Source organism: Schistocerca americana, chromosome X (assembly GCF_021461395.2).
Source record: "Schistocerca americana isolate TAMUIC-IGC-003095 chromosome X, iqSchAmer2.1, whole genome shotgun sequence".
Taxonomy (NCBI): domain Eukaryota; kingdom Metazoa; phylum Arthropoda; class Insecta; order Orthoptera; family Acrididae; genus Schistocerca; species Schistocerca americana.
In genome coordinates, this window is record NC_060130.1 from 208,948,103 (window position 1) to 208,965,940 (window position 17,838).

General features: G+C 37.4%; 1 protein-coding gene across 4 annotated transcripts in view; it reads left to right on the forward strand.

Annotated features, from left to right (window-relative positions):
* Positions 1-17,338, forward strand: part of LOC124555391 (bone morphogenetic protein receptor type-2) — a 350,813-nt gene extending 333,475 nt beyond the window's left edge. For 2 of the 4 annotated variants that reach the window (XM_047129287.1, XM_047129288.1), the window contains 2 exons: positions 8,885-9,007; positions 12,936-17,338. In XM_047129287.1, the coding sequence (XP_046985243.1) occupies positions 8,885-9,007; positions 12,936-14,227 (1,415 nt within the window). In that variant the 3' untranslated portion in view covers positions 14,228-17,338. The remainder of the gene's footprint in view (positions 1-8,884; positions 9,008-12,935) is intronic. The other 2 variants (XM_047129285.1, XM_047129286.1) reach the window with 1 other exon arrangement.
* The last annotated feature ends 500 nt before the right edge of the window (positions 17,339-17,838 follow it).

Sequence of the window (17,838 nt, forward strand, 5' to 3'; positions counted from 1 at the left end):
TGTTGCCGAATGCCCAGAGTAACATTTTCTAATGTGTCAGGCAAATTATTGCAAAGAAACATATGATACTGGGTGCATTCAAATTGTCTGGCACTAGGTAAAGGTCCAAAAGCACTCCTCCCACGGTTCCAACTCACAGGTTTTTGCCAAAGCGTGGCTGGATGCCACATTCATGGGTGACATGTGGGTTGTGTTCTGACCAATAGTGACTGTTGCAGAGGTTGAAAATACCTTCATGATTGAAGCTAGATTTGTCAGTCCATATCACGTTATTTATAAAATTTCCATTATCTTCCACTTGGTGCAAAAGCCATTCACAAAACTGTATTTGTACAATGTGGTCTTCTGGCTGCTGGTGTTGAGTTAATGTGTAACAAAATGGATGCAGCCCTTCATCATGAAACACTGGAACAACCAGTCTGTGAGATATCTAGAACTGCCTTGCAATATCACAGGTACTTCACTGAGGTGATTAGTGAACAGTTTCAGAAATTACACCCTTTGTTTGTAGAGCATGTCTAGTCCTTGGATGAGCTGTGTCCATTACTTATGGACAAATATTACTGGTTTCCCAGAGGCATTGCTCCAGGTGACAAAAAACATTCTTATCGGGATGGCACCTTTCAGGGTACTGTGCAGCACACTTATAAGCAGCAGCCACAGCTTAGTTTTCAGATGTAGTCAGCACCAAAAGCATAGTGGCATATTCATAATTTGTGTATTCCATAGGTAAACTGCCCTACATGAACTTGAGAGGACTAGTTATGATTGGGCACTGCGCAGTTCATAGACACATGCAAACAGTTTAATGGATCCTACTGTCATGTGATAGGTTATTGTCATATGACAGAATGCAATCTATTCAGATGTGGGTTTGAACCAATGTCCTCATCAGTATTTTTCCCAAGTACTTCTGTGTTGGACAAGTTTCAAGATTGTCTTCTCTCCATTCTAACTCATGTGCTCATTTCACTAGTTGTTTAAGTAGAAAAGAGGTGCCTGTATCTTTATGGGGTCTGGTTTGATGTAGGTGGCTACAAAGTATCATGATATACACATCAGCAGAAGTTTGGCATCAGTCCTTTGTTTTGAAATCTATGTCACACAAAACAAAAATTGGCTCTGTCTCATGCGCATGTATACAGTTATGGTGTGTCCAGAACACAAAAGACAAGGATTTGTGTAACAGCAAAATAATTTGTTTCCATGGAGGGTTTTTCATAGCACTCCTGAGAAACGTCATATGTGGAGGAATGTCCCCTTGCTCGGATGCAGACTTGAATCTCTCATGGCATAACATCAATGAAATAGTCCAAATTGTCCAACTCTACAGTGGGATTCTGCATAAATGATCATTGTCAGCATCCACAAACAGTTCATTTCAGTCGATCCCACACAAAGTTTACTGTTTCATGTCTGACGAACAGGCAGGCTACACCATTCTGTTCTGAAGGAACACATTCATGAGAACATTATCGTGCAAATTATCATCTGTGTATGTAAACTCAATCCACAAGCCCTGCTGGAGTAATTGGTACTGACCAACCGGGAACTCATCCTCTGCCAATGGGGACATTGAATGAAGTATGGGCAGGGGGGGGGGGGGGGGGAGGGGGGGCATGGGGTCGCCATACTGCTCTTCCAGCCGTTATCAGTGTTCGTGACCTGAAGCCATTACTACTCAATCAAGTACCTCTTCAATTGGCATCAGAAGGCTGAGTGCACTCTGTTCCCACCAAGGAAAAATCCCTGGCAGTAACTGAAATCAAACTCAGGTCCTTCGCATGTCAGTTAGCTTTTCTGACCACTCAGCTGTGGAGGCAGATGCGAGTTGTCACCCATCAAGATCAAACTATTCATGATACTGTTCCACTATTGGCTGCAGAATCACATCCCTGTACCATAGAGCAGGGAGATTGGCCTCGACAACCATAAGAGGTGTACGGTGGCCCCCCAGAAAATCGCGTCACATCACATCACCTCTGCCACCACCACCACCACCACCACCACCACCACCACCACCACCTCTCCTCCTTGCACATGTGGAACACAGTTTTGGAGGTATTTTATATTACCGGATTGTCTCTAGACGTGCTGTCTGTGATTATGAGGGTGCAGACAGATGGGAGTTTCATCTGTAAAAAACACCTGACACCAGTCCTTGCGCATCCATTCTGCATGATTTCTTGCCCACCTGTAACACGGTACATGGTGATGTGGTGTACAATGTGATGCTCACAATGGATACCAGGATTGGAGATTCACATCATCCAATTGTCTCCTAATAGTTTGATATGGTACATAATATCCTGTAGCCTCTCTGAACAGTGAAATCAGTTCTGGACCACTAGGCCCATGGTTTCTTTCATTTGACTCAAAAGTCATAGATATTGATCATCCACTGCATTTCCTGGACGTGGACAACCTGTGTGGTGTAGGTCTGTAACATAACTTGTCAATTGGAACTGATTCCATGTCTGCTGCACATCAGTTTGGCTCAGGTACACATTGAGCAACTTCCCTCTTTGACAAGCCTTCTGCACTCAACGTGCCAATGTGGACCTGATCATTGATCATAATTGTCCTTCATGGCATGATAGATGTTCACTTGGCTGTCCCACAGATATCTCTGATGTGCTTCGTTTCAGCTGAAATGCTGCAGTCTACACACAGGTAATGCTCAAGGTAACTGTGTGTATGTTTACAAACAATTTGAGGGGTGATCATCTAATTGCTGCTGTAACAGTCAAAACAGCAACACACATGTACAGCATATTGTACTGATACAAAACTTTTGTTGATGTGTTTAGTTTCTTCAAATTGTTTGTTAGCTGCTCTTCATCATAGGCAAAAGGAAACTGTTGTGCTATCATTGAAATGTCACCCATGTAAGTGAATCACTTGATATGGTTTGGTGTAGGTTGGTCATGTGTGTATACAGGCTGTAAACAGTAACTATAAAACAAAAAAAGGTTGATTATGGAAAATAATTTATGTAGTTGCAAATTTTTCTACAGTGATAGGAGGGAGTACCATGAACAACATTCAAAAAATCCTGACCAGTGGAGGGTGATTGTAGGGGTGTGTTTTGTGACACTACTGGACTTTAACCTCAGTGGCATGTTTGACTGGAGCAAAAGTTCGAGTAGTTTATGAGCATTTGATTGAAGAGACATACATTTACAGCAAACCTTAAAATCCTGAAAATAAGCCTAAAAGCAAAATATTCTTTATTTTCAAGAAATAACAATAACTTCATGACTGTTTTTTAACTAATGCATTCACCATGCTGACTCTGCAGAACAGCAAACATATGGTATTTTTTCTTCACAGACGAGATGGTCCTTAATACATACAAGAAGACAATATTTACATTTTTCAAGACTGAAGTAACTGAATAAAATAGTCTACTAACATTATAAGAAAGGCAGTTACCACGTTAATTACTGTTGGCCACTAGTTGGCTCAGCAAAATGACCAACTTTAACACCTTTCTTTAAAGTGGACAATCCTTTAGCAAATAGTTTAAACAGTTATTTATTTGTCAATGGTCAAGTAGTACTTCTTGGCAGAACAGAGACAAGGCCCACAATACAACTGTTATTTCAGACTGAGCAGTTCATTGACACATCAAAGACACATTAACTTAGAACAATTATTAAACAAGTCAGGCACTTAAATGGCCCACTTCCACTTCCGTTTTCTGTAGCCAAGTCTGGCAGTGGGGCATCAATCACACAATTCAAGCACCCATCCCACAATTTCTGCTTATACCTCAATTTGACAGTTCATCTTCCTTTTTTCATGCATTCAGACAGGGACCAGGACTATTTGCATGGATTCTTGGGAAGATTCTGTGATAATGACCACACTGGATTCTTTGCAGAGGGGAGTGGACTTCGCTGCACCTTGCACCAACCTTCACAAGTTGTAAACGGACACCGTTCAGGCAAGCACTCCAATGTTGACTTTATTGGCCATGCTGTGGCTGTGTTGTCCAGTCCATATCACTGCCAGGCTGCAGCCACCCTGACTGACCATTCACGAGAAACTGTTCCCACAGCTGTGCGTACATGACCGTCTGAGACAACACACACACTCTGTGCATGCTACTACCAGGCAAAGACCTTCACCAACATCATAGAGCCACTCTATGAAAATAGTGCAGGTCACTTTTGAGCATTTTTCTTGAGTAACTCAAAAACTGCAGCCTCTAATGAAAACATATCTCAGTACGTAATTAAACTACATTCAATTTTTTTTGAAAAAGTTCCAATTTATTTTTTCTGGGACTAATAGAAGGTGCAACGAGAGCAAGAAAATATTGAAAATCTCATGTGACATACATGCATTGTATCTTATGTGGTTTTCCCAAACCAGATGGAGGTAGTTTCCCAGATGTGATAGACTGAAAACGTCACATATAAAATTATTAATCTCAACTTCCTCTGCGCCACTGTGGTACATTGTAAATAGTTATCATTTACACCCTGTATACTGCACAGCAGTGGTGCTAAGGCACTTCCCTGAGGAAATTCGTTCTTCTTGTGTCTCCACATACTTTTGTTTTCCTGACAGGCATGCATAAAACTGCCTATTATGAAGGGTAGTTCAAATTAGTAATGTCAGCTACAATGTCTCGTCATACGCTACTCTTTTTGTAACAGTTACCAGTATACAGCTCGTGGTGTGCACCAGACACATCAATAAAATATACCTCTGTTATCTTCTTTGTGGGATGAATCATGATGGCCCTTTTTAAATTTTTATCATTTGTAAATTAGAGATTACAATGACAGTCAGTTAACTGATTTTACAAAATATGTTTTCTTTTGTTGTTAATTAAAAACAAAAATGAAACCCATAATAAACAGTATTAACATACTTTCTATATAAAATAAGCAAATCACAGAGAATTCAGAGGTTTTTTGTGTTTGTTTCTCACTTTGTCATTAACTATGTAATAACATATCTTGTGTAAAAATATTAGAACTACATAACCTGGGCACCTGGATATTCTGTAAATAATTTTAGGAATCAAAATTAACACTTCTATCATTTCTTATCTTCTGAGATACTCAAACATCACTAGTGCTTTTAATATGATTGATGTAGTTTTTCACACAGCACTCAAAACCTCTTGGAAAGAGTGGTTCAGTTATGGAACTAATTGTTAAGGTTAACAGCAAAATTTTCTCAGAAATAGCTAGATATAGCATTCTATTTTGTTTAATAAATAAATGAAATGCCATAGATTAGTTACAACATTTAGTTTCTCCAAATGGTTGAACAGTGACTTACACCTTAGACAGTTATGATTTTAAACCCCCCATTTGTTCACTGTGTAGCTGAAGCACTCCAATACACCCAGAGTTTACAAGTGAAACAGTTTATAGAAATAGGAGCAATCTGTGAGATGAACCAGTTATAAAAAGACAAGGAAGTGTGATGATTTCAGCATTTGATGCAAACTGGCACACAATTTCCCACGATGTGCAACAGGTTTCAGTAGAGAGTTCATATTATCAATACATTTAAAGGAATATACATGTGATTCATTGAACATCAAATCGTGGCACATTATATCAACAGGTTTTTAAATTCTTGGTGATTTGTAGACATGGATTACAAAATCACAAAGTATTTCCCCACCCCCCAGCCATCCCAATATCACTTGTGTGAGGGCAGTTTGAAGAGTTCATGGAATCACCACCAGATGTCAGCACTGCCACAACAAGGTACCCACAAAATAATAGGCCATCCTTTATGAGTAAACAGGTGATGTGTGAAGTGCTGTGGTTGGAGATCTGTGGTGATTTGTGAAGGTGAAAAAATCAATATTTGAGCAGTGTTTAAGTATTTCATAAAGAACAGTATGTGAGCAAAAGATATTCTTACTGAAAAATTTTTCATTTGCGGGGATCTGCAGCTTACTATCCATAGTAAGCTGTAATGTGATTTTTATTTAATCGTGCGATTAGTTAATTTCGACTACTTGTCATTGTCAAGCACCTGTAAAATCAGCGTGGAAAAGCATTGCATTTTCTGCATACATCACCATGTATAAATAACGCTTTACACACATTATATTAAGATAAAATGTTACTGCAGTTATAATGTGGTTGTAAGAAATTTGTGCAGTAATGTCTAATGTGAGGCGTGTAAAGTGTTATTTGTACCTGGCGATGTATGCAAACAATGTAGTGCTTTTCCATGTTGGTTTTACTGGTGCTTGACAACGACAAGTAGTAAAAATTAGCTAATCACACGATTAAATAAAAATCACATTAGAGTCTACTACAGACTGTGTTTAAATTTATTAAAATCTTACTGATTTTCACAGAACACACTTCAGTTGTTGCCAAATGGACAAACAAGTTTAAAATGGTCAGGACAGCTTAGATGATGATCCATTTAGTGCTCAGTCAAGATTTGTCACCACCACACAAGACCACAAAACTTGCCCATCATGCCTGGCAGTGTGTTGCCAGCAGTTTGATAGACGGAACTGTTTACAAAATATTCAGGATATGCAAGATACATGGTTCATAGTGTTTATTATTTATACACACATCTTAAAATAAAAAAATCGCATTTTCCAAGATTTTGTTAAATTCACAGATGGAATGTGTAAGACAGTTCGTTCTCCAAGCTTATATTCTAAATATGGCATCCCAAATATGTGTTGTTCATTAGGCTCTTTTGTCTAAAAAAGAAGTTGAACTTATGCAGTATTCTGTAACTACTTCAAATAACACAAAAATAAGGCATATTTTCCTTAACATATAATTCTGTAAGAAAAAACTAAAGTATTCATGTTATAAATGTGTTCTTTATCTTTAGATCTAAGTGCTGTGGTGCAGTTAATAGACCTACAGGAGAACTGTCGACAGCAGGATAAGCTGCTTAGGAATCCACTGCGCAAAATTGGATAGTTCTAGCAGAAAAAACTGAAGTTGTATACAGGGTGATTCCCCCCCCCCCCCCCCCCCCCCCCACACCGTGTACAAATTCTACGGATTGTTCAATGTGAGGATAAAGAACAAAAAAGGTCTAATGAACGTACGTCTGGGACTGCATGGGTTCCATGCTAGAGATCATTTATTCTATCATACTTTGTTACAGAGACTGCGGTCTAAAACGCACTGTACCATGCAACCACAGTTACAGTCTGCATGGTTTCCTCTTAGAGGGTGGACTGTTCCTCATACACCATGCTGTAGTGCGCTCTCCAGCCGTAGCAGTTGGTAATGTTGTGTCCGATTCACTTCTCATGCTGACTCACCTTATAGTGGGTGTGATACAGCATTGTAGACAATGGTTCTGTATTCAAATTGAGTGCTTGTCAACATGGTGGTTACTTATGGAAAGGCAAGTGGCAACGGGCAGCAAGGTTGTATCAGGAGTTCTATCTCCACTGACAACAACGACAGAATTCAATGTTTGCAACATTGTTTCACTGTTTGTCTGAGGCAGGGTCGTTTCAGGAAGCAGGAACTCATGAAGGACGTACCCAAAATGCTTGGACACCAGACTTGGAGGAAAATGTGATTAACACTGTGGAAGGCAACGGCTACATCAGTGCTGGGCAGTTAGTCCACCAGTACAGGGTAAGCCAGGTGACCGTGTGGAACATTCTTCATGACAATTGTTACTACCCTTATCATTTACAGCGTCTGAAAGGCTTAGACTTTCCACATCGGTAGCAGTTTTGACACTGGTTTCTTCAGCAGTCAACCATGAATGCATGATTTGCATCATCCATCCTATCCATAGATGAAGCCATCTTTACGCAGAGTGATAACTTCAACTTTCATAACAGTCATCTGTGGGATAGTTTCAGGAACTCCCATGGATAGTGACAGTGAATCTTCAGATTCAGTGTAGTTGGAATGTGTGGGCCGGGATAATAGGTGGCCATATTTTGGAGCCAGCTTTCCTTCTCCATCACCTAACAGGCTGAAATTATTGGTGTTTCTTGCAGGTGAATTTGCCTGCCTTGCTGAAAGAAGGGTATGTGGCTGCTACATTATGGTGCTCCAGCCCACTTCACCATTTTCATCCGGATGCATCTCAATCGTGTCTTCCCTGGTCAATGGACTGAATGAGGGGATCCAGTTCTGTGGCCTGCTCGTTCACCAGATCTTGATCTGTGTGATTTCTGGTTATGGGGCCATCTCAAAAGTATCATGTATGCAGAGCCCATACCTGATGTACAGACACTGGAGCAGCATATTCATGCTGCCATAGACACTTTTCGGATGCAGCCTGGCCGATGTGAATGTATGAGTCAGAAGTGGCTGCATGGTGTAGTGCGTATTACACCACAGTTTCTGTAACAATGTATAACTGAATAAATGGTCACTAGCATGAAAACAATGCATTTTCAGACATAAATTCATTAGAACTTTTTTGTTCCATATGCTCTAAGTGATCAATCCCTAGAGTTTGTACACGGTGGAAAATATCACCCTGTATAAATATGTACTAGCTGTGAGAATTTTTAAACCTTTATGACACAAATCAGAAATATAATTGTGAATGTAATTGGTGGTCTGAAAAAGAGGAATTTAAAAAACCTAACAGTCATGACTACCTTCTGTGTTCCTGTCTATCACTCCTCACTTTGTGTGGAAACACGCTAACAGTTGCACATCTGTGGTTATTAACTTTCCAGCCACAGCCATGACTTCTATTAATGTGGCAGCTATTTGTGTGTGTGTGTGTGTGTGTGTGTGTGTGTGTGTGTGTGTGAGAGAGAGAGTAAAGTAAGATATTTTATTATGTATGACAACATACTTTAATTAGTTATTTAAAACAGTGTGACACTGAAATTATCCTAATTATAATAATATTGTAGCTTACATCATTTTCTTTTGCCTAGATTATTCTGTTAAGTCGGGAAGTGGAACTTGTGGCAAAGATGCCTGCGAGTCCAATTTGTCTGAAGGCACTATAGAAACTACTGTGACAATATCTCCTTCAGATTCTCATGCAGAGTCTTCATGTAAGTTTAAAACATTTATTTCTATTGTTTAAAAAACTGGTTACGTGAAACAAAAAGTTGGAGACTTTGGTAGCCACTCTGTAGATATTCATGTGTTGTTTTACTTATATGCTTTATTGTGTGATTAAGCAGTAAATTCCTCTATGAATTTAAAAGGGAAAGTAACATACTGCAGCTTCATATAATTTCAACGAAAGTCATATGATATGAAAATATTTCACTTCTTGGACAAAAAAATACACCTGCTTTCTTCAACTACAATATAGCCCAGTTTTATTGACTCCCTTTTTCTTTTAGACCCAACAAAGTAAACAATATTTACTGCTGTTGCTTTACTATCACTTGTGTTCGGGCATTGCCAGTGTCAAAATACTTAGGCACTTTTCGAAGAGGCACCTGCTGACGGGAGTTGCTGAAAAACAGAGGTTAAAAATGGAAATCTGTAAAAAGTCGGGCATTGCTAACTGTAGATTGTCAGCAATAATTAAAAACAGAGATCCAATTACAACAATGTTTGAGTGCAGTATGTTCAAACCAGAGAGAAAGCATATGAGAACAGCTAAACATGTGGTTTGCTTGGTTCAGGCAAGGTATATCTCAGTGTTACCATATTGGTACTGGAAAGACCTAGTGAATTTGCAAAACAAATGAGTGTTGCATTCCCTTATCTTGGATCACCAATTTTATGAGAAAAGTGTAAAGTCACAATTATTGTCAGTAATTGTGCAGTATAACTTGATGTTAAATTAAAATAATTTGTATAATACAGCCAACTGCTTGCACCAGGATTTAACTTGACCTGGTTTTGACACTGACTGCGGGTGTCTTTATCAGAAAATCCAAAACAATTACGTGTAGTGACAGATGAACAAATTTATGAGCAAAATGCTCTCATCATATAAAATAACTTCTTAAAATCATATTTAAAGCCATATAAAAATTATGGATATTGGAACACATAACAGTGGTACTTGTCAGTAAAAATTATAGATAGATACATGACATAACACACTGTACATGGATAAGGGCTGTAAGAGGAAACAGGCACTGTGCCTAATTCCTCTTAAAGCTCACTGACAACACAGTACTCCCAGCTTCCTTTTACACTGGTGGGTCTGCCTCTCGTGACATCTGGTTGGCAGTTTGCATTACATAGGGGTTCCAAATATGTTTTGTCATATATTGTATCTAGCTACTACACAGAGGACCTGTGTTTGATCCCCAGTATAACCAGAGATTTTTCTGTACTAGGAGGACTGGAACATCAATAGAGGATGTCAAATTAACCATCTTTCAGCTGTCAGTTATCAACCTTATTTTATTGGGAAACCAGTTTCAGCATTTTACTACGCCATCTTCAGGCCCTTGACAGACATGTAGAAATAATCTACCTCGCTTGTGATTAAAACAGGGGCCAGCAATACTGTTACGGTTTTGATAACAAGCAAGGTAGATTATTTCTACATGTCTGTCAAGGGCCTGAAGATGGCACAGTAAAATGCTGAAACTGGTTGCCCAATAAAATAAGGTTGACATTGATGGCTGAAAGGTGTTTAATTTGACATCCTGTATTGAACAGTCGAGTCCCACAACCGTTGCTAAAAAGATTGGCATACAGGAATATCAATAATTCCAACCTGTGAGGAGGACTGTGGAATTACTTAAAGGAGAATTGCAGAAGCCAATTTAGAACTTAATTGATAAAAGACCAGTGTGCTATTGCATGTTCCTTGATTGTTGTTGCCAAATGACTCTAGCCAGAGCACGCAACAATAGTTAATCAGCGAGTCAATACACTTCCATTCTCCGTTGGTAGGATGTCCAGTACAAACTCAAACAAATTAGTGAAACTCAAATTTAAATGAGTAAAACTTTTCCTTCGGTCACAGTGTATTACTGTTCGAATTGGTGCCTAGATTAAAAGTGTATTATATGTCGAGCAACCAACTGAAAAGACTAATTGATTTGCAAAAGAATATATATTGTAGTAAATTACAAGGAATGGACTAGTGGAATTGGGTTTTTAAGCTTGGTGAGAAGAAGTCACAGTATGACTGTAGACATGTAGGATCACGTAGAGTGGGATGGCATCCCAACTTACCACTGTAGACACGATGACAGTAGGAAGTAGATGAGGAAATGATTGATGTCTTTGATTTTATATCAGAAGGATGATGGTAACTATAAAAAATAGGGTAATAAAATAGTTAAACTTGTTAATTTTTGTCAACAAAAATGAAGCAGGAGTATGAGGAATAGGCAGGTGCAGTACAGGAATCATCATTTGTGATTTCTCATAACCTCTGACATAAATAGTATTTTATTCTGTGACACAGTTCCCTGTGTGTCATAAAGCTTAATTCTATTTTTGAAGTTGCTTTGTGCAAATGTGACAGCTCATAGAAAGAGTGCTGCAACTTTCCTTAATGTGGTATAGCTTGTTTATAACATTAAACTGCCATTGTATTAACACTCTTTTACATTTTTTTAATATGGGCTAATTTCTTTAGTCATTCAAGATTTATTGGTATCAGGTTTCATTTTTATTTTTATCGTTATTATTTTCACATTTTCAGATATGGATTTACTAATGCAGAAATCCAAGAAATATGCTGAATCTAAACTTAACATTTGCTTGTCATTCTTCTCATACTAGCCACCATTATTTAAAGTTTTAGTGAAGCATTCTGTTGTGTCATAGGGTGGTCATACTGATCTTGATTTCAGAGGAGGAAAAGGGATCTGGTGATGAACAATGAAAGCAGAACAATAAATTCAGGTTGTCGACCAGGTTTGTGAAGAGTGTAATGCTCCAGTGAAGGCACAGAGTACAAGCCCATTGTATATGAAGGGTTTGGAATGAATCTACTTTGGCCATGTTAGGGGAACTGAAATATGTATTCATCTGAAGTTGTTAAAAAGATGAGCTGATAACTTAAATGAAATGAAATTTAAAATTAAGTGTGGTGTAGACCTCATGATAAGCAAAATGGGCTAAATCAATTAGTTTTTATCAATAGCAGTTTGCCTTAATATAAGTCAGCTAGCAGTTTCTCTTTTAATCAACTCATGTCTTGCATCCCCCCCTCTGCAACACACACACAAAGTTGGAGAAAAAATAAGTTACAAAATTCACTAAAGAATTTGTTATTATTGACCTGACTAATGTCTCCTAGACTGAACCATCCATGTCATGCAACATAGTTGTTGTGCCTGAAACAATAGACTAAAGCAATTAGTTGTCAGTGAAGAAAATGCTTACATTTACAGAATGGATACTGAGACCCCACTAGCCATTGTCAACAGAGACTTATTACAAGATGTTCTTGCAATTTATCCGTTGATAATGCTAAAGTGTGTGGAACCATAGACAGATCAGCTGAAGGCCGTAAGAGTGTGTATGGAAGAGTAACACAGAGGGTACATAGCACACACAGTTCATGTGAGAATGTCACAAAAATAGGTTGCATGGAAAGAGGTTACAAGAAAGATTTGGACTGGTTCATGAGTATATTGATTTTTTTAAAAATTTAACTTGTAGTAGGACAGAAAGGTACTAAGTATTCACTGAGGATATCATCATACATGAGGTTGTTAACTTTAATCCTACAATTAATGTTGTTGTAATAAGTTGAAAACACTCAGAACTTTACCATAGTAAGTGATTTATGCAAAGAAATTGAAGGCAGACATGCGTCTTATTGTGTCAGAGAACTGGTACTGCTAAAAAATCTACAACCCATGGTGAAGTGTGTATAATACATATGACTATTTTTGTAATAGTAAATTTCCTGAAACTGTTTAAATAGTTTGAACTGGTTACTTTTTAGGAACTGATAAAGGTACAGACACTGAGCACTGTTGATTTTTTCATTTGCTTAATATTATGGTAAATTGTAAATACTATCTTGGTGACTTCTTTTTACAGATAAAAATTCAAATCAGACATTTGTTCCACCTGGAGGCACGCACACTTTTCCTTTGTCTTCTGGGCTAACTTCTTCAGTGCAACATCAGAGAGCATCACTGCAGCCATATCAAGGACGAAATCCATGCATGGAGAGGAATTTGATGCTGACAGCACCTTCAGACGAGGACTTAGCTTGTAATGGAAATACGTTAGTTGACAGGTCTTTCAAGCATGCTTCTGCTAGTAATTATTTAATAAACACTGCATTGTATGAGCCTCAGGCACTTGTTTCACATGATTATCTTAGTACATCACAGTTGACAGCTGGTAACAATAGCATAAGACCTGCAACACCCATTCCTTATGTACAAAATGCTGTCTATGACACAAATTCTACATGTACCGGAATTCCAAAACAACCCAATATTCCTGGAAATGGCTCAGCTGTTGATGGTGTAACACATACTAAAAGTTCACATTGGTCAAACTGGGGAAAAGGTAGTAGTAGATGGGAGGGATTTAAAAAATATTTGGATTCAAAAACAAAATCACTTTTTGGCATGTCAAAGGAACGAGAAGCCCATACTGTTGATTCAGGGAATACTGTTGTAAAGGAATTTGATGAGGTGGATGACGATGTGAAATCTAACTTATTAGCTCGCCAAACTTCGGTTACTGTAGCTCCTTTATCAAAAAGATCCCCAGTATTAATGGAAACAAAGGTTTGTGTTTCACCACCTGATAAACTTGTGAATGGTGTTAGTACAAATACTGGTGTAGTTACATCTGTAATGTCACCATTGATCTCAACTACAAATAGAAATGACAATGAAAATAAAGACAGCAAAGTGACGAAGAGTCAGAGACCATGTACATTAGCACTGACACCTGCAAAACCAACAATGGTGTGTGAAGATACGTCTGTTGCTGTGTCTCGCCAGAATCTCAAGGAACAGATCCATCAAGTTTTCCGCAACAGAAGTAATGAAAATGCATCTCGTTTAAAGGACCCAAATTTAAGGGTGAAGACTCCTGGTGATGTTCCACCTTCTGTTAGGAGAAACCGTGGTAAAGGAGGTACTGCACGGTTTTCATTATATGATGATAGAATGATGATTACTAAAGAATTCAGTAAAACTTCATGTGCAAATACAGATATGAAAACTAATAGCAGTCAAATTTTTTCAAGCTCAGTACCAACAAACATTGACATTTCTTGTAGTTCAGAGATACTTGAAAAGGTTGTGCCCTATTCCTCGCAGAATGACAGAAAACTGAAACTTAGAAGTAATGACGCATGTAGCTGCTAAAACTGTTGATAAAACAAAAGATATTGCAATTGTGATACTATAAGAGCTTTCAGTAAATTGTACTTTTAAGCAAGTTTTGGGCTGCACAAAAGTTTCTGGCAACGTCAGGAGCTTTATATTTAGGTAACTTATGGGCTGTATAGAAGTTTCTGGCAATGTCAGGAGCTTTATATTTAGGTAACTTATGGGCTGCATACAAGTTTCTGGCAATGTCAGGAGCTTTATATTTAGGTAACTTATGGGCTGCATAGAAGTTTCTGGTTGTGCCAGGAGCTAAATATTTTAAGAAACTTTTGGGCTGCATCAAAGTTTCTGGCAATGCCAGGAGCGTGATACATAGTGAGTATCATTACTTGTAATATAGTTGTAACTTCCAAAGATTTAAGTAAGGCCTCCTGTGATTAATGAAAGAAAGGTACTGCATTGTTTTTCTTTATATTTGCTAAGTTTCTTCAGATCTCCAGTGAATATTTCATTTTGTCTGTAGCACTTGGTTTTATCATTACTATTAAATAACAGATGTTGAATGCATTATGCAGGGACTTATTGTCAGTGTCTGGAACTGCCACTTGTTATAGCTGAATATCATCAGTTTTTCTTCATTTTCTTGTGGCTCTGCAGTCTTTCATTTGTGTCATCAGTTCATAATTATGATTGAACTGAAAGTGTAAAATAGCTTATAGCAGTTAGTTGCAACTGATTAATATTTGTTTATAATATTTTATCATTTTGTAGAGAGATTACTTCTGTAACTATACATCCTTGACAGAATACTGCCTTTGTCAGTCACCATTTTAGACCCACAAGTTACTGTACATAATCTGCTATGATTTCAAGTGTTTCTTGCTATGTAAGTTATTTTCATCCCAATTCATCAGAAAGGTAGGGGAGAGAGAGAGAGAGAGAGAGAGAGAGAGAGAGAGAGAGAGAGAGAAAACAGACATAATGTTTATGTTTAAGTGTTGCATTGTCATACAGAGATCATTCATTTAGAATCATTTAGAATGTTGTATAAGTAAGTGAATGTATTCCATATTCTAATTTTATGTGAAGACAAGTAAGGCAGTTCCCATTTTCTACTGCCTGTAAGGAAGTATGTGATGCAGTTTCACACTGCTCATCCTTCAACTGACAGTTAAGCAATAGCAGTCCATAAACCAAGAGCAAAATGTTGAGGTTAAATGATTTATCTGGGCTGTTATAGTTAAGGCCAAATTTTCCAAGAAAATTCAGTTTCAGTTGGAACAAAATGCTAACCTTTTTTCTCATATTTTTGGTCCATCACAGGTACTCTGAGCACCAGTTGTTGTGTTCTCTCTTTATGTGCTGAAAGACTCTTGATCTCAGACAGAATTATTCATGTAACCAGCAAGAGATGCAATTGCATGTGAAATGACAAATGAACTGCAAGTGAAAAATTACTCTTGCTGTAGACTCAAATAAATTTTACAGCTTATCATGCTTATTATTTGAACTGGGGCTATTCCTGTGGTCTGAAAATAGTTATGTCTCATTGGCATTCAGATCTGTAATTACAGCATTGTAATGTGTAAATGGCACATTTACAGTTTATGAAATTTTATGACTAAAGAGTGTTCTTAAATTCTAATCGAGTTTTACCTTTGCATCCTGCCAGTTCAGAAAGATCCTAAATTTTGTGAGTGGTTCAATGTATATTCATACCCAGTGGTCAAATTTTATGACAAAGTGATGATCGTGCAAATGTTAATTGCAACAAAAAGAGGCATAATGTTTGTGAAAATAAGTGAAGGTTCAAAAATTTTTTATGACTGTGGAAAGTAATGGCTTTTCAGTGAAGTGTCCTTAGTTATCTCATTTTTCAAATAGTTTTAAGAAAGAAAGCTAGTACACCTTTAATGTCAAATAAGTTTCCAATTTATGAGTTAGCTGTTTTGAAGTGTCACTAAGTTCTGTCTGTTTAAAGTTTTCTGCATTTTAATCACTCCGTCTTCATGTACTGCATTTTAAGTATGTCCGGCCATCCTGATTTAGGTTTTCCGTGATTTCCCTAAATCACTCCAGGCAAATGCCGGGATGGTTCCTCTGAAAGGGCACAGCCGACTTCCTTCCCCATCCTTCCCTAATCCGATGAGACCGATGACCACGCTGTCTGGTCTCCTTCCCCAAACAACCAACCAACCATTTTAAGTATTCCATGTCTGTGATAATGTTACCAAAATTATTGATCCAAGAAGTGATCTGACACGCGTGTCATTTTGTATGGGAGTGGGCTTTAAATATTAAATTTTGTTTTTTATTCTCAGTAACTGGCAGAATATCACCTGGAGGGGATCATTTGAATGTAGCAACTTGTGGAAATTAACTTCTGAACTGATGAGGTAGTGTTTACATAAAATTGCACTTTCTCATTTTATGAAGATTTTGTAATCTTCATATGTTGTATACTTTCATTATTGACTGAAATTGGATTTTTAGGTAAAAGTTTTGCTGAGTAGTATCAGAGGAAAACTCAGTCGATGAATTAATAAATTATGGCACAGAATTGCTTGCAAGTGCTTATCTTCAGGAGGCAATATATGTAGCACTGCTAATAGACAAATATAAAAGTAAAAGGTGCACATTTTCTAGCTTTCAGAATTAATAGTTCCTTCGGCAGGGAGGAGAGGGGTATATGCTTTTGCACTCCATTTACTTTTATGTATGTCTATTGGTGGCACGATATATTTACTGGCCAGCAATTCTGGCTCATAATCTATTAGTTTACTGAATAGTGTTATGGATAAAAACTTGTAGCTAACTTTCCTCTTCTCACTATATATTCTTGTTTTGTACTGAGTTATCTGCTTTTGGAATCTAATCATAATTTTATGTTGCCTAGTGAAGTATATGGCTTCATGAAATTTTTGTAACTGTTATAATCCAAACATTTTGAGACTTTGCTGCCATAAAATTCACAATTTCATTTTAATAACATAGTGTCATATAATGCATGTAAGAAGTATGTGAAGCTTTCTAGTATTCAGGGAGAACTTTTGGATAAGATATCATATAAGAAATAAATCAGTATATTAACATTTCATTCAGGTAACATTTGCTATAATGTTATTTCTCTAGTTCTTTATTTACAGTTTCATATTGTCACAGTTATGTTATTGCTGACAGATTACATGTCATGGAAAAGGCCTTATCCAAAACTGTTAACACCTTGTCAGAATCTGATTGATTCATTATGTGTGTTTTGGTATACAAAATTCTGCTTGGGACACACAGCCAGTTTAAAATTTCTTTGATTTGTTTAGGACATGCCTCCATGGAAAAAAAACATCTTTGTTGTGTTCCATATTTGCCAAATCATAAACTCAAATGTATGTCTACCAGACACTTTTCCCTTATATCTTACTCAGTTTGTTAAGAAAGCAGTAGATGAAAATAGGACTCCTTTTTACAAAATTAAAATACTAAGTGAATGGAAAGGCAATTTCATTAATGTTGTATGTATACTAAAATGTTTGCATTTGAGATTTGTGGATAGGTTTTGATCCTCATCATGCATCCTCCCAATATTTAACTTATTTCCTGGTTTTACTCTCATAAAAATATGGATTTATTGTTGAAATTATTGAAAAAAT